The following is a 22,237-nucleotide window of genomic DNA, read 5'->3' as shown; positions in this document are numbered from 1 at the left end:
CTTCCTTGCGCCCATACCCAAGTATGTGCTCGGGACAACAATCTGTGACTTGCCTAGAGTCATATGCAACGACCGGTCCTTAATCGACACAGACAGGGAAAAAGTGTAATCGGCCTATGCCCTATTGGCTGCAGGACACAACCCCTCACACCCAGCAGTACCAAATCCATATCTCTGCCCGGCCACTATTTTCTTTTCCATTATTTCATCATGAGATCATAGTTTAATCACCTATTTGCGAGTAACGGCAGGTTACTCACGCTACCGATATCCTGAGCATAGCAGCTACTCGACCTGTACTAATAGAACTCATGGGTAGATATACTTATGCATGTAGTTTCCATAAAATGCCTGTAATATAAATGCATACCATATATATATATATATATATATATATATATATATATATATATATATATATATATATATATATATATATATATATATTCAGTGATCATTTAAAAATAGGGGTTATGCACCGGGGCTTGCCTTGGGCAGGTGCCGGGTCAGCAAGGTCAGTACCAACAGGTTCCTAGGCTTCCTCCTGTGTGAAGATCTCCTCCTCATATTCCTCGATAACCTCATCGTATTCTAGCTCGCCGACGGGCACAAAATCTACCTGTTCGTGATCTACATGAAATGATGTTGCAATGATTAACACTACGGCAACAGCAACTCTAAATTTAAAAGTACATCTATTAAACTACTAAGTGAGATCTACCCACTAAAGGCTAAGCTACGTATTGTCACCACCAACAAGTATTAAACATGGCATACATTCTTATAGCAATTACCAATGTTCTTACTCCGAACGCTAATTTACACTATATGCGATAAAGCAAAGGTAATAGCCACTCTATCTAACAACTCGTTCTAAGGCTACGAAATTTACAACAAGCACATAATATCCTAGTGAACATACTGTAAAATTTCTAAAGCTAAAACTATTACCGATTTGCCACAAGAATTCCTACAAACATTAATCTACATAATGCTAAGTTTTTCTAATTAGAAATTATGAGCCTATCAACATAACAACTAACTGTAAACTAACTACACTAACAGATTGACGGCACTTTCGTGAACCTAACAAAATTTATCTCACTATTTTTGGACAACCACGCAATTTACTACGATTTATCGAAGTGGGATTCATAACAAAAATAAATAAGCATTTCTATTCTCTGGAAAAATAAGAAAACCGAATTCTCCACTTCGGCCCACATCGCGCGGCTCGGCCCGCAACGACGCGCCACGCACGCCAGTGCAGCGCGGCCCACGCGCGCGCGCGTGGCCTAGCCGGCCAACGGCCCACGACGGGGAAAGGCCTGCGCGCGCAGACGGTTTTGCGGAAACGCCCCCGAACTACTTGACATTTACAGCGAGCGCTAAGACACTATTTACCCAGTCTACGATTTTACGGTTACGTCCTCCCCTTCCTCTTCCTTTACCACGGCGGTGTTCCTCAGCACCAGTGCGCGCACCGACGCGATGGCGCGAGCACTGAGCTGCCACGCCGACGACACCCGACTCCCCAAGACCTAACTAAGGGGACGATGAGTACCTCCATGGCAGCACACGGTGTCTAGAAGCGGTTCGACGAGCAGGGGCATCGTCCCAGATTCCCTCCCCGACAGTGAGCTCGGACCTGCAATGGCAGAAGCGTTCCCGTAAGCCACAGCGACAACGAAGCAAACCAAACAGCTAACGAGCTCGAGTAACCACCCACGAAGACCCTTGCGGTGATGGTCTGGCCGGAGAAAAACCTGGGTTGTGCTGGCCGCGTGCGCACCGACGAGATGACAGCGCCCGGCGATGGCACGGCCGCGGTGGTGGTGGCTGGCCTGCTGTGAAGCTACGGCTGAGGTGCACGGAGTGCTCAGGAGGGTATAGCTAAGCTGTGGGTGCACTGAATTGCTAGGAGGTGCTCAGAGTGGCTGGCTTGCCGTCAGGGAGCATCCGTGCGGTCTTATGGACCCGGTGGCGTGGTATTTTGAAATTACGGCCCTATGCAACGACATACACAGCAAGGTGGGGATAGGGCGCGGCCAGATACCTAGCGAAGCCGAGCATAAGCCGAATTGGAGTCTAATGCTATGGTCACGGCGAATTGGGAAGAGTCGTCTCGGTGGCCATGGAGACAGCGGGGCAGGGGAGGTCCTGGCGTGGCTTGGCTCGGTCCGGCTGCGGCGTCAACGCAACGAGCCAACACATTCCTACGGGGAACAGCGGGACAGGCAGGACGTGCCCCAGACGGCCGTCTGCACGGCCACTGCAACAAGGCGACGAGCGCGGTATGGCGCCATCGTGGCGGGCAGCGCCAGACAAATGACGTAGCGCGAAAGCGACGCCAAGGTGACGGCGGGGCAGGCTGTCGCCCAGCGTACGAGCAGCCAAAACGATGTCAACGGACGCAAAACCGGCGTGGCGACGGGCGGCGTGTAGCGCGGGCCCGGCGCGCTCCCGACCAAGGCAGCGTAGAGCAGGACGTGCGCGCGTCGCGTCCCGGCGGCAAGGAGACATGGCCTGCGCCTCAGCGCGCAGGGCGAGCCAGCCGTGGCGGCAGGCGAGCAGCAGCGGGGCCGTGGCCAACGGCAGCGGGCAGCAGCGGGGCCGTGGCCAGCGGCAGCGGGTGTGGCCCGCGCGGCAAGGCACGCTGGCAAGCCAGCAGGAGTGGTGACCGCGCCCAGGGCTCAGCTAGGTGCCGTGCACGATTTTTAAAGCAGCTGGAAAGGTCATACCCGATGCTCCAAACACCAAACTAATTGCTCGCTGTGCGAGAGGATACATCAAGCTATCCATCGCAGTCATGACATTGCGCTACTGCTTAAGCCAATCGCTCCACAGAGCTTGCCAAAAGTGGCACCGTCGACCCCTTCAAAAACTTACGCGAACGACTTTGTTGCGAACGATTTCGCGTCGAAAAAACCAAATCCGACCCACGGGGTGTACTAGCTAGTTACATTGTCCTCGACCGCACAAGATTTATCGCCGATCACAAAACGTTCTCTAGCCTTTTTGTTTTGACAAGAATTCGATTAGGATAATAAACAACGTTATGTGACATGAAACATAACCTTCGCTTTCACGTTTCATATAACTGTTTCAGGGACTAAACTTTGATTTATAATTTATATTATACACATATGCATATAATTCAGATGCTTATGAAATGTTTAGCAGGAATAACACCATGTAACACAGAGGGTGTTACAGTTAAGCTGGCGATTTGAGCGTTGGGAACACCCTAAGGATTATGTGTTGAGCTGACGATTTGAGCAACGCCTCCACCAGAGCTGGAGCTAGCGATTTGAGCACCGTTGGAGATGTTGGGGACATCGTAAGGAGTATGTGTTGGCTACCTTAGTTGTGTGCTGAGGTGGTGATTTGAGCACCCTTGCGGATGTTGTTGGAGAGCCCTAAGGAGTATGTGTTGAGCTAGCGTTTGAGCACCGTTGGAGACACCCTATGGAGTATGTGTTGGCTACTTGACTGCGTGTTAAGGACGTTCTAATGAGTATATGTGTTGAGAACGCTCCCTGTGTGTTGAGAATGTCTTAATGAGTTTGTGTTGGCTACTAGACTGCTTGTAGTGTAGGTAGTACTACAAGAGTGGAAAACTAAAAAAATACTAGACCCAAATAGCAATCGTGTACAAACACTCGCTCATGAACACCTAACTCGAGCTCGCACATGAACATTGAACACCTTGCACACTAAAACTCGAGCTCGCGCATGAACACCTTGCACAACTAAGAACACCCCTTGCACAACCAAGAACACCCCTTGCACAACTAAGAACACACCTTGCACAACCAACAACAACTCGAGTTGCACAACTAACGACTCGAGCTCGCTCATGAACACCTTGCACAACTATAACTCGAAGAAATGCAGCCAATCAACTGACGTCGATTTAGCGGAACACTACTGGGCGACACCTTGCACAACTAACAACTCCAAATCGATGTGAGTTTTCATATATGATGCCAGCACATTCTGCTCAAAACGAACTTTCATTGACATGCCAGTCAGGATTTAGAGTCAAATGTATCCATTTGGCTTCCCTTATGATACAGCTTTAGTTACACAATGTTTTTTTCAAACAAGATTGAAACAACTCCATTACAGCTTTACATTCAGACTGGTCTACTGTACATATACCACTGACCAGTTAAAAACCAGTTAAAAAAAGAGAGAAAAGTACGGACTGTCAAATACAAAGACCATCAAGTCAGACAAACAAGATCGGCTGCAAGGAATATCTTCTTTGCCGAAACCCTTCGGTGAAGAAGGCTGCAAGGAATATCATCTTCGCCCAAACCCTTCGGTGAAGAAGGGATGCCTCAATGCCTCTTGTGCTGTTAAACGGTCTGCTGGATCATACTTCAGCAGCACTTGCAGAAGGTCAATTAAATCTCCTGCAGCCTGATCCACATTTTGCATCACCAGATTCTGCTCATAAACATAGACATCAGTTTCACATGCTACAGACTAAAATGGATGTTTTGTCAAGCACTGCGAAGACATACCTGAAGCCTGGACAATTGCATCACAGCTTTCATGCTCTCCCGCGAAGTGCAACCCTCAGGCCAATTCAGGCGTCCTTTTCGGATGTATTTGTCAGAGTGCCGACTACAAACAAGGATTAATAAGCACAAGACACCGACCAGACCTCACAGCATTGATGTTCAGACTACATTGGTACGAAACATACTCTGCCCTCTTAATCATATGGTACGGCAAAGGTCCAAGAACCCTCTCCATCATAGCCAGATGTTCCAAGTTTTCATGAGTCTGGAATAACGCCTCACCCTGCAGAACCTTGGTAGCTCAGATCCCCTGTACTTGTACATGCCAAATCAAACCGAGGACCACAAGAATCATACCGTGCAAAGCTCAACAAGAATACAACCAACACTCCAGATATCACATGGGTAACTCCATCCAAGTCCTGAACACAAGATCCACGCAGTCATAAAATGTCACCAAATCAGGCTGAACTAGGAAAAGCTTTTCACTGGACACAGTAGATACCCAATATAACTTCTGGAGCCCGATAGTGCCTCGTCGATACCACATAACTCTGATCCTGCTGATCGTAGGTAGTGCTACCAAAATCAATTACCTTGATAGCACTAGACTTGGGCAACCGCTTGTAATAGGACCCCTCCTTTGGGGATCGGGATGAAACCTAGCAAATTAAAAAAGTGGATCAGTACCATATTTCTCAATGTTCACTAACGAACACAACAGAAATGAACAAGCATAGCACAAGGTAGATCTTAGGCAGGTGAATTAAATAAAAAGAACAAAATATACTTTGCAATCGGGCACTTTAATGTACTCCGGAGAAACAAGGAGAATGTTCTCAGGCTTTAAATCAGTGTGTATGAGGCGCAATTCATGCATAACTGCAACACATTACAGAGAGAGGGTAAATACATAAACATCCCATGATGTTAGATATTCCTTAAGAGTATAAGCAGGAGTAATGGATTAATGACAGGCTGCAATGCAGCACAGATAATGCACAAAACTAATGTATATGCATTATAGTGCAGGAGGGGTAATAGAAAGAACTGTGCACACACATGCTATACATTCCAACAGTTGTTTGGCAACCTCCCGAACTAGGGCAATTGGGAATGAGCGATAATTGTTTTTCTTCAGAAAATCATATAAGCTTGGTCCAAGCCTCTCAAAGACCTGCTCACCATTAATCCAAATTCACCAACGTTTAAGCACCACATGGTTATCTTTTTGGGTCAGTTCATAATTGCCATAATCTAACAATGTACTTACAATACAGATATGGTTACGATAGTCAAACCAGTTCCGAATTTGAACACAACTGCAAAATAGACCAGCTTATATATACAAGCAATCTTATGAATGTAAAGCACACAGAGAGGAGCTAACTGAACCAGCAGACTCACCTGGATCGACTTTCATCATATTTACCAAGCTGCTCAAGCATGCCAATTTCAATCATTGCGGCATCCCTGTACTTCTTAATGCCCCTGATGATCTTGATAGCCACCATTTCTTTCCTTTCCTTATCCCAACATTCCAACACCTGACCAAAGGTACCTGATGTATTCCAGACACATTCAGTTATGAACATAACTTGCTGCATGTATTGCACAGCATGCCCAATGTGAGTTAATCAATTATTTCAGAAGACATGGCCATCCAAACTGACCTTCTCCCATTTTTGCATTGATCTTATCTGCAAACATGTAAAGCAATCCATAAGAACCAGCCATGGAAACTCATTTGTATGGGCAACAAGAGGCATCAAGGGCAGGTAATTACAGCGAGATGTGAGGTTATCTCCAACAGCAAAAACATAATGCCCATCCTTGTCATCTTCCCTCAGAGGAGGGGAACCATCACGAGGCTGCTCTTGGTTGACTTGAGAAGAAACACAGCCTGAAGAGAGGCCCAACGCTGCAGCGCTGAGGGCATTCACAACTTCTTGTCCACAAAGTCCTAACTGAACATGGAAAGAACCAATAAATTTTCGATCTAACTGAGCAATTAAGCAACCAAATCACCACAACATCCTGCTATAGCCAGCTTATATAATACCAATTTAGAAAGAGAAGGTACTTTTCTTGTCTCAAAACATTATGCAAAATCATTAAAAAGTTCCCAAGTTCTTCAATGGTACAGTTAATTCGCCTTCATTGTCTACACAAATTTACCTATACTCTAATTTGTAAATTAAAGTCTACCTATAAACACAAAATAGGACGAGCAGATTATTACCTACAAAAGGTATAACGAAGAAACAGTATGATTATACAACCCATACCAATCCAAATAATAGTATTGACCCGAAAAAGAGCAACGCCAACCACACCTACCACCCATCATACGCTGAACAAATCAGCCCCTTAAACCTATCAATAGTAACAGATCTGCGAGGAACATGATAGATCGACACTAAAACGATTCAATCTACGGCGACGAGTACTGCTATTCTACAGATCCACCACTTAACCCTAGAACGCGCTGCGCATGGAAAACCGACATCCCCGACGATAGATCCACGAGAGGAAACAGAGACGGTAAAAAAGGTTATACCTGATACATCTCGGCGGGGCCGACGTCCCAGCCGAGCCGCGGCCGCGTAACCTGGTACATCTCGGCGGGGCCGACGTCCCACCCGAGCCGCTGCCGCTTGCGCGGGGGGCTGTCCAGCGGCGCGCGGGGCATCTCGGCGATGCACTCCATCGGTCCCTCGAATCAAATCGGAGGGGAGGCCGGAGGCTAGGGAGCGGAGGAGGCGGCTGGTTTGGGATTGGTCTCGGCGTGCGGGTGAGGAACACGATTGATTCCGATGCGCTAACCCTAGCGGCCCCCCGCGCTTTATGGCGACACAAGAGGGGAATTGGGTGGTGGCGGCGGCAGGATCGGACACGGGCACACGGAGCTCGTGTATCGCAAAAACGAGCCGTGTCACTGACGCTGTTCGGTGGCAGTAGGCCCGGGGCCCAGAGAAACACATAGGCCCACATGTCAGTGGACGTTTACGAAAGGGTTGGCAGACGTATCGGTGAGAGAGGTTGCCGCGTCTCTCGCGGGGCGTGGATATGCTTTGGCCAAAGCGGTCAGCGCACCCGGTTTGACCGAAGCGTTTGCTCCGGTCAGTTCTCTTCCGTGCGTAGCGTTACTAAGGGCCTCTTTGCACGTACGTCGGCTCCGGCTTCGTCTATTCTGTGTAAATCGAGCTACTGTAGCGAGAAGTCGTTTTGTAAGTCGGAGTTAAAATGAACTATAAGTCGGGAAAAACCAGTTTTTCTGACTTTACCGGCTTTGGCTTCACCGGTGAAGCCGTTTTGGATGAGCCGTGCTAAAGGGGCCTAAAAGTTTGTTTTTATTTTTATAAAATAAAATAAGAACTTTTTTTTTCACACTGGCGCACCATTCTCTTCCATTCCGGCTATTTTTCTGTGTATTTCGTCTGGTAGACCTACAACAAAGGCGAAAAAACATGCGCGCTGCGTGCTTACACCCATGGATTAGCCCGGAGACTTTGTGCTGGCCGTTGGCGGCCCACTGGTCAGTGAGACATGTACGAAACGGGGGTTGTTGGGGGCCGCGCGACCCCTGGTTTGGGTGTAAACCCTGGTTAGGTTGGCTGGCATCTCATGCTCCATTATCTCAAAGGAATATTCCGAATTGATTCCTAGCAGGATGGAATTACACATGGCCTCTCCAAAAAGAATTTCTTCTGTTTTTGCCGTGCTGAACTGCTACAAAGTGCCAAGCGGTCCTCTTACCGCGTACACACAAAAACAAATGACGCTGAGCGTTTGAACTTATGAGTGTGGCTTATCAGTCACCACAAATCAAATCAACGAACGGTACTTTTCAACGGGCCTGCTACGCACCGCCTGTCTGCAGCCATGACACTCGAAGACCCTGCTGCGAACTTAGACCCCGTTTAGTTAAGCTAAAAACCAAAATTTTTTGCATAATACTCGTCACATCAAATCTTGCGACACGTAGTACTAAATGTAGACGAAAAAAAAACTAATTGCACAGTTAGCCGAGAAATCGTGAGACGAATCTTTTAAGCCTAATTAGTCTATAATTGGACAATTTTTACCAAATAAAAACGAAATTGCTACAGCAGCTAAAAGCCAAAAATTTTTGGATCCTAACGGGGCCTTACATGTACACTTGTACAGCGGACATGGCGTCTCTGACGACACAGAAAACTCAATCGGACGCGTTTGCAGAGCTAGGTTGGCTACAGGAGCGTTCTGCGGAGATCAACGCGGTTGCATTTCTTGAAGCAGAGGGCCGATCCTTTGAGCGCCTAGAAACAAAGCGTCAAGTAGCACCAGTGCTCCGACCTGAAGTTCCAGGAGAAAGAACACGTCAATCCCCTCTCCCTTGCAAAGCAATTAGTTCGACAGGCCATCTCCTTGGGATGAATTACCAAGCGACCAGTGAAGACAAGCCGGTATCCCAGTCCTTCCTTTGCGGCCTGCCTGCGTTGCTGGTCCGTCCACCTGCAGGGAAGAGATTTCCAAGCGATTTGCTGACTGTTCTATGTTTAGTAGCTAATGGAATAGCTGTCCTATAATGCTGATGAAACGTATTAACTGCTATCAGGTCTAAAGTCGCTATCACGCTCAAGAACATGTGTAATACGTATGGTATAATCTGACCTCCCGTCAGCCTTTCAGGTTTAAAGTCAGTAGCAAGCTCATACATAACTGCTGATTCAGTTTTCAGAACATGTGTAGCGCATTTTGGTCAAGAACATGTGTAACACGCATTTTGGTCAAAGTACAACAGCTGGCAAGAGCTCAGGTCATGGAACTTACCCGAAGAATTCAGAAACCCCTCCAATTGCAGCAAGCTTGAAAGGCTGGGAACCCTCCCTCTCAAAATCCTGAAAGAAAAGGATGACAGATTCAGTATATTCTAAAAAAACAAGCAAGCAACAAATCAAGGGATCAATAGGTGATTTGTTTTTGCAAGGTACGACCTCCTCTTCGGCAGTTTCAAGGCCTCCTTGTACCCAGAACAAATTTTCAAAACCAGCATTGTACAGCTGTTCACAGGCGGCAAGTGATCTGCCCACGTTTTGGAGGAAAATGGAAAATCAAAACAACCATTAAAAAAATAAGAATAATGCACGTAGGCTCTCATTTATTCTGCAATATGGTGGAAGTGGAACAAAGTACCAATAGCACAGATAACATGAAATCTTCCCAGGAAGAGTAATAGGATGAACTTGTCAACACAAATAGAAAACTGCCAGGCTAAACAGTTCAACTTGAAGATGTACAAATGTATGAACTTATGTAAAAAGGAAAACAATAGATGACTTTAGACATTGATCCAGAAACACTGAAACACCAAGACAGCACTCCCGAAAAGGCCCTATTACTTAATGTGCTAATCAAATGAAAGCAAGCTGAAAAATATAAACTGTATTTTGGCTGCTTCACATGAATGAAGAATCCAGCTTCAGTAAGAGATTAAGAAATCACCTAAGTCCTTTCTGGCACACTAGTATTATATCTGTATCTTTTGAAAACTTCTCCTCAACCTGCTGTACAAAGTTCCTGCCAATTTCATCTACAATCAGTCTCAATCACCCTACTAGGATCAGAACAAGATACTTCAACTTCAGTTGATGTGAATCATACTTATTAAATGACAATGTTGAGCTGCCACTCCACCAGCCACCTACGCAACAATCATTCAAGAGTTTAGTCGACTGAAGTCTTCAATTTAGTATTTTTTTTTTTCTCTAACGCGCATGAGAGTTGTGTATCATTGTATTAAAGAGAGATCAGTTAGTAATCTAGAAAAGGAAAAAAGGCATATGTAAAGCAAGACTAAATTTGGATGCAGAATCCATCACAATGTGCAAGAGTCAGGACATGATTTAGATTCTGATGGTAATAGTGGCATACCCATTACAAAGTTGCTGACTTTTTTGCTAAGTCCGCCCAGATCGACAGATGCATCCACATCAAATATAGGAATCCAGGTAGAGCCTTTCACCCAAGCCTGCAACACGCCAGTTTTGGAATAAACAAGGACAAACACAAAACAAAATACACTAGAAACTTTCGCATTTTTTAGGGAAATATTTCAGATGCCTGAATTTTTAGAAAATTTAAGGCAACAATCTTACACAAACAACTAGTACAATTAAAAGGACAACTCACAAAAGACAATCATCAATTTTTCTAAGCCAAACGATGACAAAATTGCATATTGCGTGAATAATAACAAAAAATCAAGCACCTAAGATATAGGTGAAGTGATTTTTTACGGGAAGTGTTTTATGTGTTAAAAATGATTGGTAGAAATACAGACCTTTTGACGCTCGTTCGAGGGCCTAACATCTAGAAGAGCCTTGTCTGTCAGTTTGAACGTATAACCAGCTTCCCTCGGTGTAAGGGTTTTAATTTTCTGCTCCCTAATCTTCAGGCAAAGCATTCCCCAGTCATACAAATAAACAGCAGCTCAACATTTCGAAATTGGCAAATGACCAAAGAAACAGAGATCATATAATGTGATGGTGCTAAATTCAAGCACACATTGCATTTACACGAAAATAAAGAAAAGGAAAAAAAAAACAATCCAGCAGTACTGCAGTTTCGAGCTGAGAGTAACTTCAGGAGATTTTTTTTTTTGAAACGAAACTTCAGGAGAAATTTGCACCGCAAACAAAATGAGCAGTCCACAAACGAGGTGAAGGAACCTCACCAGGGTCTCCCACCGCCTCCTGGCGGCAGCCTGCTCCTTTGTCTGCCTCAGCTCCTCGTCCTCCTCTCCCTCCTGCCCTCCTCCGACCACCGCCCCCATCCTCACCACCCCGCTCCATTTCTGCACACACACAAGGCCACGATTGAACAGAGCACAGCAAACGAGGGGAAGATGCTCAAGTAAAAGCCCGAACCTTTGAAGGGAGGAGACCAGGGCCGAGACGTCGGGGGCAAAAGCCAGAATGCGCCACGACAGGGGTGGCGAAGGCGCCGGCGACCCTGCAGGCGAGGCCGAGAGGTGGCGCTGCCATTTTTCCTGATGTGCTCGCTTCCAGTTGGAGACAGGAAAGGTCTTGTAGCCGTGGAGCGTTATCTATCCCCGTTGCGTTTGCAATTGGTGCAACGGGAGGCCGGTGGGGCCCGCAACGAAGACTCTAGCTAGAGACGTGGGCCCGTTCGTCCAGAAGAATTCTGGATGAAATCGGGGTAATTTATAAGAGAAAAACGCTGTTCTCGATAAAAAAAAAAATAGAAACTGATGAAGCCGGCGGGTTTAAAGGGGAACGGTGCCGTGAAACTTCAGCACGGCTCGACAAAAGCACAAGAACTACCCCCACCTTCCCCAATCCACAGCAATTCCATTCCCCACCCCACCACCGCTCCTACCTCTCCCCAACCCGCGCGGCAGCCCGGGTGCACCAATCCGATGGCTTGACTGCCGCCCCCCACCCACCCCCACCCCAACGCACCGACGGCGCCAACAAACTCCCGCCACGCCGCCGCCGCTGGCAGCGGCGGCGGCGCCCGTCGCGCCGTCGGCTACGGCGGCAGCATGGACACCGCGCTCTGCGACGACCTGCTGCTGGAGGTATTCGGCCTTCTCCCGCCCTCCGCCGCGCCGGCCGTGTCCCTCGTCTCCCGCCGCTGGCTTGCGCTCCTCAGGGCCGCCACGTCTTCCCTCAGCCTCCGCCTGCCTGCCTCCTCGGCGGCGACCCTCGCCACCCTGCTGTCGCACTACCCCTTCCTCGCCGCCCTGACCGTGGTCTCCGCTGGTACGCCAGTCCACGACGCCGACGCCGTGCTGCTCGCCGTCGCGGCTGCGCCGGCTGCCTCCCGGCTCTCCACGCTGCGGCTCTTGCCCGATTGGGCGGTCTCCCCCGCCGCGCTTCTCGCCGCCTGCCCTGCGCTCTCCGGTCTCACGTCGCTCCACCTCACCGCTGTCCGCCCCCTGTCTTTCCGCTGGCTCAAGCTGTTGCCGCGCCTCAAGTCGTTCGCCCTCGTTAACTCCGCCGCCAGCGTTGACTCCGCGGGCTCGAGCTCGGATGACGGCGGCGGCGAGGTCGAGGCCGCAGGGGCATTGCCGCTGGAGAAGCTGTCGCTTTGCGGCATCCGCTCGGGCGACCGCGGGCTTGGATGGCTGTGGCGGCGGTGCGGGAGCCTCAAGTGGTTGCGGCTGCGCGCCTGCGACGGCACCGGGGACGGGCCCGCGTCGCTGACCTTCGCGGGTTGCCTCGCTGGCTTGCTCGCGCTTGAGCTTCGTGCTTGCCGTGCTGTCGCCGACCGTGTACTCCTCCTTGCAGCCGACCATTGCCGCACGCTGACATCTCTCCTGGTTTATGACGGCGGCAGCAGCGAGGCCCTTCACCGGTTCATCCGGCAGCGTGCTGCTGGTCTGCACACCTTGGACCTTCGCCTCCCGCTCGACCTGCACAATGATCATCTTCTTGCCATTGGAGCTGGCTCAGTTCACCACGGTCAGGATGCCACACATGGCCTAGCTGCACTTCGCCTCCAGAGCTGCGTCCTCATCACAGGGGATGGCCTCCGGTCCCTGGCACGAACAGCCGCCGGAGCCGGCATAGAAGAGCTTGCCTTGGTGAGTTGCGACGTGGTGGAGCGGGAGCCCGGGCTACTGACATTCCTCAGTCAAAGCATGCCGCGACTCCGTCGACTTAACTTGTCTTACAATGAGACACTGAATGACAAGGTGATCGGCGCCATGCTGTCATCCTGCCGGAATCTCATTGAGATCAGACTCAGGGGGTGCCGGGGCTTGACGGGAGGCTCGCTGATCTCGTTGCTCAGGCACTGTGGGCAGTCACTGGAGATCCTTGACATCTCCCGCTGTCCTGGCATTGCTGTAGGTAATGTTGAACTCTTTGCCCAGCGCGCCACTCGGTTGAATCATATGATCATCGAGGAGAACGCGATGTCAGAGGAATTGAAGGCGATCGCTCAGAAGAAAGGCCTGAAGGTTGGCTCATTGCCCTGCGAAGGACCATTCTGAAGTAAGGTTATCCTTCAGAATGCAACTCATGTTCTCTTTACTCGATTTGAATGTAATCTTACTGGATTGTTAATAAAGTGTTGCTGCTTAGTACTTGTGTATGCAGCTTTATATTTGCCTTGTAAGCTTATTAGGACAAGCCTCGTGGTGTCTGCCTGACATGTAAATTGAGCGCCAAGGATGTGCTGTTGTATTTGTTCAACAATTGCCACGGAATAATACAGTAAATTCAAACTAAAGAGAAAAAGGAGCTATCTGGCCATTTTTGGACTTGTTTGACTTATAAACCGTACTTTTTCAATTAATGAACAGTATTTTTCTCTCACACCAAATTAGCCAACAGTACTTTCAGTTATGGCTTATCAGCCAAATAAGCCAAAACTAAGAGAAAAAGGAGCTATCTGGCCATTTTTGAACTTGTTTGGCTTATAAACTGTATTTTTTCAGTCAATGAACAGTATTTTTTTCTCGCGCCAAATTAGTCAACGGTTTTCAGTTTTGGGATGATACATATGTTAACGGTAGTGTTAGCGTCGGGCGTCCGGAGTCCGGATGGACGCCCACGCTACCCTCTGTTTCCTGCCCGCGACTGCACTCCACGCCAGAGCTCGCGCTAGCACGCCTCTGCCCTGCTGCGTTTCGCACACCCACGTGGGCCTGCACCGCCAGACTGCACTTGAGACTGGCCCCTCTCGTTTTCCACGCGCATCTCATGTTCAACAACTGATCTACTTTTGAAACATACAGATGCAACACTTTCAACATACGACTAAAGATAGATGAAATACTTAAACATGTTTCTGAAACACTTGGAAAAAAATAGTTGAAAAATATTTGAAAATCATTGCAAACATACGTAATATTCAGATAAAACACTTGCAACATATGTGTGAAATATATGCAATATCAAGATAAACACGTTTTGCAATATACGTCTAAAAACATAGATAAAACACTGGAAACAAACACTTGCAACATATGTGTACAACCATTGCAATATATGCAACATTCCAATCTACTTTTGCAACATACATATAAAACACTTGCAACGTACCTCTAAAACATTTACAACGTACGTTTACAACCTGTGTTTTTTACCCATCTTCCGTGCGACGCAGAGCACAGCAGGAAACAGACGGTTCTGGCCAACCAGCGCCCGAGGATGACGGCGAGGCCTGGCGAGCGACGACCCCCTCTCCTTGTTACCTGGCCACATGCGGTGTGCAGCGCTTACGCGGTTGTTTCCGGGTTGGCCCGGCCAGCTAGCGGCACCAGCAAGCGGCCAGACCCCGACGACGGCGAGGAGGCTCGTCTGTCGTGGTGGAGTCAGCCGCGGCGAGCAGCATGGGTGCGACGGTAGAGAATGCTGTGGGGGCGGAGTGGAGAAATATCGCATCAGTCCGTTTTTTTAGAAGCCGTAATTTTTTAGAAGTGGTCAAAAGGTCCAATTGATTTCGTACAAGGGAGCTGGTTGCTTGGGTTGGTCCCACTTGGGAAGCGAGCGTCCGCGCCTGACTGCAGCGTTACCGATATGCTAAACGCGCCTGACTGCAGCATTACCGATATGCTAAACATATGTGACATATCGCTGTATCAATTGTTGGAATCATCGGCACTCTTAAACATATGTTAGGTATCAATTGTTGGAGCGCAAGACAAAAAAAAAACCCTCTAGCGCCCACAAAAAATCCCAATGACCAGCCGAATTCTTTTAAAACAGAAGGCGGAATTGCTCTCAATACAGGTATAATCTTTTAAAACAGAAGGCGAAATTATCAGGTTGGCAGAATTGGCCACGATACAGAGAAGCAAACAACAAACTGTTAAACCTCAACCTATCGTATGTGCTTTATAACTTCGAAAAAAAATATCCTATTTGTTCTAAGCCGGATACATCACAAATACACCGTGGGGCTCCACAGGGTACGCATGTGAAAAAAAAAGGTAGAAATCTAGGACGATGATTTGGTGCTTGTATGCCTGCGGGTCCCTTGCTCTGCAAGTTCGATTGCCTTTATGAAATACGAACAGCTCCGTGCCAATCACACGCGATGCCCCATGCCGATATGTGGTGTCTTGATTTTTACAAGACCAACTCTTCCGATAGCAGTTGTTGGAGAAGTTGTTGGAGAAGGTACTGCCCGTCTGCTCTCTGGTTCCTCCAGGTAGATTTTTCATAAGATAGTTCTGTATATTATCGACAGCCTCAGACTGCATTTTGTTGCCTTGTTCTTTCAAAGCTGGTAAGAAGCACCGTGATATTACATCCAGGATTTTCTTGAACTGTGACAGTGTGACCCATATTTCTTGTGAAGCGCAAAACCAGCCAGCCATCTGAGAGCACAAGAACCCCAGTAAACTGCATGCATGCACAAAAACAGGAGGTGAGTCTTGAAGTGAGTTTTTGCCTTGAGAAATGCTTGAAGAGCACAGGCAGTAGCGCCTAGCGGTGGTAGCTGGAAGAGCATCGAGGAACATGGCAAGCCATTTCCATCCCTCAGCTAAGCCATGACGATGACTTACACCTTTGATTTCCAATGAAGTAAGGTGGTCATTTCCAATGAAGTAAGGTGGCCATGCTTCTATTCTACTGTGATACATCGGTTTACTGGGCAGAGGCTTATATATTAGATAAATTCGCTACCAGATAGATCATAGATGAAGGTACAAAGCGAGCACACGGCAATCATGTGGCTAACGAACTGTACACACCTGAATCATTGCAGCATATACTTTGACATTTGCAACAACGTATGTCAGATAACTTAGTGCTCTCCAGTTGTCCATTTTCTTCCTGGTAACCTATCAATCTGCTTGTGCCTAAGAAATTACAGATATCATTTGAAAAATCTAAAGTTTAACATAACATAATAATAGTACATGACACAGCCTGGTCCATACATCTGCTTCATCCAGTAACTAAAAATACATTAGAAATAGTTGTATTCAAGAAAAAACATTAGAAATAGTTCTGAGCAGTACTTAAAACGTTTTGGGTGTTTTCCTCATCACATCTGCTATGAGAGACAGAAAATAAACAAAGTGCAGATATATTACAGAGTTAATTACAAACTTAGATTTAAAGCATGCAGATGCTTTGGAGCTGTGTATATGCAAACTCTGTTGAACTCAGCTAGAAGATAATCCATGGCATCTGGTACCTGAGAAAAGAGACACATCAAATCAAGTCATGAAATGTAAGATATCAATAATAATCTTAGCGATTGTTCCTAAAATATTCCCAATATCTCAAGAGTACAGCAGCAAATATTGTCATAGTAACTATAAGAGACATCTTCATATTGGTGGGCTTATCTTAATTAAGTTAAACTAATGTCTAATGTAACATCTCAAGTGTCCCAACTCCCAAGTGGCCAGGTCATAGGAAATATGAAAAGTCCCGTTACCGTGATGGGTTAAAATTACAGCCAGGAAAACGACAGATGAATTTTAAGATTCAGTTGCCTTGTGTCACTGGCATCACCCATGTCTATATCTAAGTTTCTCACAGATAGGAAGCAGAGCGTGACCATCCTAAGTTTCCACTGTTCACTGTGTCCAAGAACACATCACACACATTTCATCCAGCTGACATGTTCCACCTTATTATAACATGATTGCAAATAAGATTCCTGACCTGACTATTTTATTTTTTGGTGACATAGCAGTATAATTCCCAAGCTTCAAACTTACAAAAATAGAAGTTCCTCATAATTCTATTCCTCACAGTTAAGTAAGAAACAATACTTCCAAACTAGAACTAGAAGCAACCAGTTTCAAGTATCAATAAAACCAGTAACCAAGATTGCAATATGTGCTCTTGCGCCTTTTGAAATATGTAGGAGCTCTCAGAAAATTTCAGGCTGCCAGAATCTCGGTCAACTACATTGCAATGATCGATACTAAATTAACACCAGAAAAGTAGCAGCAATAAGAATTCAGTAGTGAGTGATGACTCACAACTGATATATTTTGGAGACAAGAAGAAGTCCGGTTTGTGACTAATAGCATGGCATATCCACAGATCGGTACTAAAATAACAGCACCTAAGTAGCAATAATAAGAATTCAATGGTAAGTAAAGATTAATGGCAAACAATATTTTAAAATGACAAGATACCTGGTTTATGACTAATAGCACGACATATCCACATGCAAAGGCCAAATTTCCAAAGGTTTTCTCTGTTGTATTTCTACTCTTGACAATTGAAATAATCTGCATAGCATACCAGGTCAGTTATGTGAGTCAATAAATATTAAGAAGAATTACATTATGTAAGAAAAAAGTACAAACCATAGGATTACAAAGCCTACTTGATAAGAAGGCCAAGAAATCCTGAGTAGATGAAGGTGTTAAGCCTTTAGGTCCTAATAGCAAACCATAGGATTCAGTTGTGCTTATTGTTCGGTTAGAAGGAAAAATGGAGGTGTGACCCATTTGCAGGAATCATCTAGCTAGAGTGGCGGGGGATGTGGTGGCATGCCAAAATATGCCAAAGTTTGTGAGGAACATAATGTTGGGAGAGAATGCAAGAGGGAAAAAGAATAGGATGGATGCTAAGGAACATCATCTCTATGTGGAACAGGCGATTATGGAGGAAGCATATGGAGATGATAGGTCTAACATTTCTCGTGATGAAGATGGGCAGCTTGAATGGGCATAAAGAGAACCAATGAGGGAGACAGAGAGGTCAGGTGTTAGCTATTCACCATTGTGTGGGGCAAGCGGCAGCAACCAAGTACATATTGAAAGATGCAATAGTAACACGCCACTTTTAGGGAGAGCAAGTGCCTCAAGTAGTCAGACTACAACTAGTAGGTTCGACCGGAGTCCTAGTGTTTCACAAACCTCATTTGATTTAGATTTGGCACGTAGTAAGGCACCGTCGTAGCCTAGGGTGGACATTATGCTGCAAGGTGATTCCAAAGTGAGACTTGGAAAAACTTGGTCGAAGTGGTTCCTATGCCAATGATATTCCCAGAGAGAAAGCTAACTGCTCATATTTTGTATTAGCCGTTAAATTAACCCAACAGCTTGGAGAAGGAGTGCCTATTCTATCGGGAAGACAAATAGATGGTCCTTTGCCAGATATGAACTATGAAGATATGCTAGCTTAGATGAAAGAGTATAAGAAAATTAGGCTCGATGTGGAGTCACTGTGACGTGTAATTCATAGATAGGACCTGCATCATTAAATTCATGATAGTTTGCAATGGCCGCATGTTTTTTCCACAATTCCATGAATGCAACCGCTCATTCTCGAAATGATATGCTCATAAATAAATGCAACAATTTGAAAATGATCGGTTGCATTCATGAAACTATGGAAAAGCATACAACCACTTGCAAAATATCATGAAATTGATGGTGCACATCTTGAATAGTCCTATCCATGAATCACACATCACAGTGACTCCAGTATCAAGCCCAATTTTTCCTTATACTCTTCCATCTGAGCTAGCATATCTTCATAGTTCATATATGGCAAACGACCATCTATCTGTCTTCCTGATGGAATAGTCACTCATTCTCCAAACTATTGGGTTAATTTAACGGCTGATACAAAATATGGACAGTTAGCTTTCCTTCCAGGAATATCATTGGCATGAAACCACTTCGACTAAGTTTTTTCAAGTCTCACTTTGGAATCCCCTTGGGAGCATAATATCCACCCTAGGCTGTGACAGTTCCTTATTATGTGCCAATTATAAATCAAATAAAGTTTGTGAAACACTTGGACTCCGGTAGGACCTACCAGTTGTAATCTGACTACCCGAGCCACTTGCTCTTCCTAAAGGTAGTGTGTTAATATTTGCATCTTTCAGTACCTACAAGCGGCACACAATGGTGAATAGCCAACACCTGACCTCCCTGTCTACCTCATTGATTCTCTTAATGCCCACTCAAGCTGTCAATCTTCATCACAAGGAATGTTAGACCTTCTAGCATCTCCATATGCTTCCTCTATAATTGCCTTTTTCCGCATAGAGACGATGTTCCTTATCATCCATCATATTCTTTTTCCCTCTTGCATTCTCTCCCAACATTATGTTCATTTTAGCACGACACCACATTCCCCGCCACTACAGTCAGATGATTCCGCAAAACAGGTCACACCTTTTCCTTCTAACCGAACAATAAGCACAACCGAATCCATTGTTTTTCCACTTATCTCCATGACTCCAAGGCTCCCTAATTGGTCCTCATAGATGCACCTCAGTTCCTACAATTCAAAAGAAAGAAAATGAATTAACTTGGTACTAAAATGTGATTTAACTTATATTGAACTGAAATCTTAGCAAACTGAGAATTAACTATTTAGAACCTCACCAAACAAGTGTGGGCTGTGCACAAATAAATTAGGATATGGTGTAAAACACGTGCAGCAAGGATGGCAATATTAAATATACACAAATGCATTATTTCATTATCAAAACAATTAACCAAATCATGAGAAAACTCAACATAGCATTGATCAAAGTGTGAGCAAACACTAATCACAGGAACTATCCACAAACCATAGTTTTGTAGCCCTACAAATACTCATCAATGATGCTAACATACATCTATATATACAATATTTATACAACTACATACTAACTGATTATTTAGATAATTTACCAAATATTCACACTATTCTTTTTGGATAGAGGAAAACTACAAAAGCTAGCCTACAGCAGTATGACGCTACTGTAAAAATTGCAGAGCAACTAGAGTTAACATGCAACTCTTAAAATGCTACACCAAAAACGCTAAAACCATTTTAAGTTTTTCAATAGGAGTGTAGTCCTAGGCATGCCTAGCATACTGAGAAACCTACAGAGATACTTCACACATTCTATTAATTAGCTAGTATTACATTGACACAAAGAAAAAAGCTCATATTTGTTACACTAACACATAGACAAAGCTCATATTACATTACAAATATGTGCTGGATAAAAGTAAAACCACTGGAAAATAGTCAAATGCCGTGCAAAACCATTGTAGTGCACCGCCATTGCAAAATCGTATACAAGCTCGCCTGTTTTACTCCTCACAAGCATCAACGGCTCCACCGAAGTCGCTATCACCAACGTCACCATGTACCTTTCCCTTACCCTTGCCACAATGTTGGCGCTCCATCGCAGCCGTTCTGTCCTTGCCCACCAATGGCTTTGGGATGTTGTTCTTCTATCCTCACCATAACGCTGTGACGGCCAGGCGATGGAGGGTGCTTGGTGGGCAATGGTGGCAGCGCGCGAGGGAGAGGCGTGTCGGCTGCTACCCCAGGCTACGACAGCGGCGTGGTCAAGGACAATGTGGCCTAGACCTCAAGTGCAGAATTGTACAGAGTGAGTTCTAGTCCAGTGGAGTAAATAAATCAATAGTACTAGTACTAGTACTAGTGAGTACTACTCCTGATAGTAAGGCCTCGTTCACTTAAAAAAAAAAATGAACCTGATGAATAGTATTACTTTCGTCTTATTTGGTAAATATTGTCTAATCGTGGACCATCTAGGCTTAAAAGATTCATCTCGTGATTTCCAACTAAACTGTACAATTAGTTTTTTTTTACCTACATTTAATACTCCATACAAGCGGCTAAAAATTGATGTGACGAAGAGAGAGTAAAAAAACTTAGAATTTAGATGGCATCTAAACAAGGCCTAATGCTACAAAGCTGACACACCATGCAGTTTGTTTGTTTGTTTGATGCAGAAACAAGACTGGACTGAACTCTAATTTTCAGACTACATCATGACCATGATTCCATGAATAAGAAAAGGTGTGTGAGAATAATTACGGATTATTTTTGCAGTTTGCTTGTTTGATGCAGAAACAACATTGACTAGTGAGACGACTCGTGGGCCTCCGTAGTCGTCCTCAGGGCGACAGGGGCGGCGTCCAACCCCGCGCCAGCCCACCTTCCTCGTTCCCTTCGGCCTCGCCGTCGCCCGAGCAGGTCGTCGGGATGCCCGCGCGTCTGCAAGGAAGGTGGCGGCGGGGCTTTTCCCTTTACCCCGCTCTCAACGGCGCAGGGCGGAGCAGCGGCCTGCTGTGCGACGGCGACGGTGAGGTCCGGCGGCGGCGGGCTCTCTGGGGCCAGATCCGGTGCCTCCTTGTGTGGATCCGGTGGCCTACCGGCTAAGCTCGGCCGGTCGGTTGGAGGTGGAGGCGGGGGCAGAGCTCGGCCCGTCGGAGGCATCAGGCCGCCAGCGTGCGGGCTGTGACGGCGCGGAGGGCGTGGAGGCGACAGAGCAAGGGAGCAGAGGTGGCGGCCCAATGGTGGCGTGGTGATGCGGGCAGCTACGTGCGCCGCCAGACGTCGTGGTGCGCTAGTTGTGCAACGTCGGTGCCGTGGTTGCATGGACGGCCTACTCGTTCGCGTCTGCGGCACCATGGCGGCATGGCGGGCGACGGTCGAGCGGGGCACATCAGCCTCTCACAGTTCGGCGACTGCGACAGTGAAGGCGTCCTCCGCTGCTACCCGCGGATTGGGATTTTTTTTTAATTTTAACATTTTTTAAAAACTAATTTTAAATCTAACGCCGTCGGTTTTTTTAAACTAATATTTTTTGCCGTGTCTATTGTCCTGGCGCGGCCAAATACCTATGCCGCGTCATGCATGGTGGTGTGGCAGCGGGTTGACGTGGCGACGATCGGATTCGCTGACGGTTGGGCCTGCCGCGCCACCGATCTTGATCCGTGGCGCGGCAGC

At 46.5% G+C, this 22,237-nt stretch overlaps 3 protein-coding genes and 1 long non-coding RNA gene across 6 annotated transcripts; 1 reads left to right on the top strand and 3 right to left on the bottom strand.

Moving 5' to 3' along the window:
• Window positions 1–3,997: 3,997 nt before the first annotated feature.
• On the bottom strand, window positions 3,998–7,418 carry LOC136532631 (serine/threonine-protein kinase AFC2-like). The gene is made up of 12 exons (XM_066525224.1): window positions 7,093–7,418; window positions 6,319–6,499; window positions 6,206–6,232; window positions 5,940–6,093; window positions 5,806–5,854; window positions 5,595–5,709; window positions 5,323–5,414; window positions 5,038–5,194; window positions 4,890–4,954; window positions 4,718–4,815; window positions 4,533–4,635; window positions 3,998–4,455 (listed from the first exon to the last, which is right to left on the bottom strand). The coding sequence occupies exons 1-12, from the start codon at window positions 7,240–7,242 to the stop codon at window positions 4,309–4,311; spliced, it is 1,338 nt and encodes a 445-aa protein (XP_066381321.1). The 5' UTR covers window positions 7,243–7,418; the 3' UTR covers window positions 3,998–4,308.
• Window positions 7,419–8,339: 921 nt separating this feature from the next.
• LOC136532632 (rhodanese-like domain-containing protein 11, chloroplastic) lies at window positions 8,340–11,612 on the bottom strand. 2 transcript variants are annotated; one of them, XM_066525225.1, is made up of 11 exons: window positions 11,444–11,611; window positions 11,251–11,370; window positions 10,858–10,965; window positions 10,449–10,545; window positions 10,179–10,218; window positions 10,020–10,094; window positions 9,512–9,599; window positions 9,348–9,415; window positions 8,957–9,029; window positions 8,682–8,870; window positions 8,340–8,443 (listed from the first exon to the last, which is right to left on the bottom strand). In XM_066525225.1, the coding sequence occupies exons 1-10, from the start codon at window positions 11,558–11,560 to the stop codon at window positions 8,787–8,789; spliced, it is 870 nt and encodes a 289-aa protein (XP_066381322.1). In that variant the 5' UTR covers window positions 11,561–11,611; the 3' UTR covers window positions 8,340–8,443; window positions 8,682–8,786. The 2 variants fall into 2 exon arrangements, with proteins under 2 accessions (XP_066381322.1, XP_066381323.1); XM_066525226.1 differs by lacking the exon at window positions 10,858–10,965 and having other exon boundaries at window positions 11,444–11,612.
• A 219-nt stretch (window positions 11,613–11,831) lies between these two features.
• LOC136532629 (F-box/LRR-repeat protein 4-like) lies at window positions 11,832–13,798 on the top strand. The gene has a single exon (XM_066525223.1). It carries the CDS (start codon window positions 12,082–12,084, stop codon window positions 13,534–13,536), a length of 1,455 nt encoding a protein of 484 aa, XP_066381320.1. The 5' UTR covers window positions 11,832–12,081; the 3' UTR covers window positions 13,537–13,798.
• Window positions 13,799–15,445: 1,647 nt separating this feature from the next.
• Window positions 15,446–21,983, bottom strand: LOC136532630 (uncharacterized). 2 transcript variants are annotated; one of them, XR_010778268.1, is made up of 5 exons: window positions 21,323–21,983; window positions 20,637–20,848; window positions 17,850–19,759; window positions 17,656–17,751; window positions 15,446–16,697 (listed from the first exon to the last, which is right to left on the bottom strand). It is a non-coding gene; the product is annotated as an uncharacterized lncRNA (long non-coding RNA). The 2 variants fall into 2 exon arrangements; XR_010778267.1 differs by having other exon boundaries at window positions 20,637–20,842.
• Window positions 21,984–22,237: the final 254 nt, after the last annotated feature.

The sequence above is a fragment of the Miscanthus floridulus genome, unplaced genomic scaffold, assembly GCF_019320115.1.
Source record: "Miscanthus floridulus cultivar M001 unplaced genomic scaffold, ASM1932011v1 fs_675_2_3, whole genome shotgun sequence".
In the NCBI taxonomy this organism is placed as follows: domain Eukaryota; kingdom Viridiplantae; phylum Streptophyta; class Magnoliopsida; order Poales; family Poaceae; genus Miscanthus; species Miscanthus floridulus.
The sequence above is the reverse complement of the archived record's forward strand: the minus strand, read 5'-3'. Positions and strand labels throughout refer to the sequence as shown.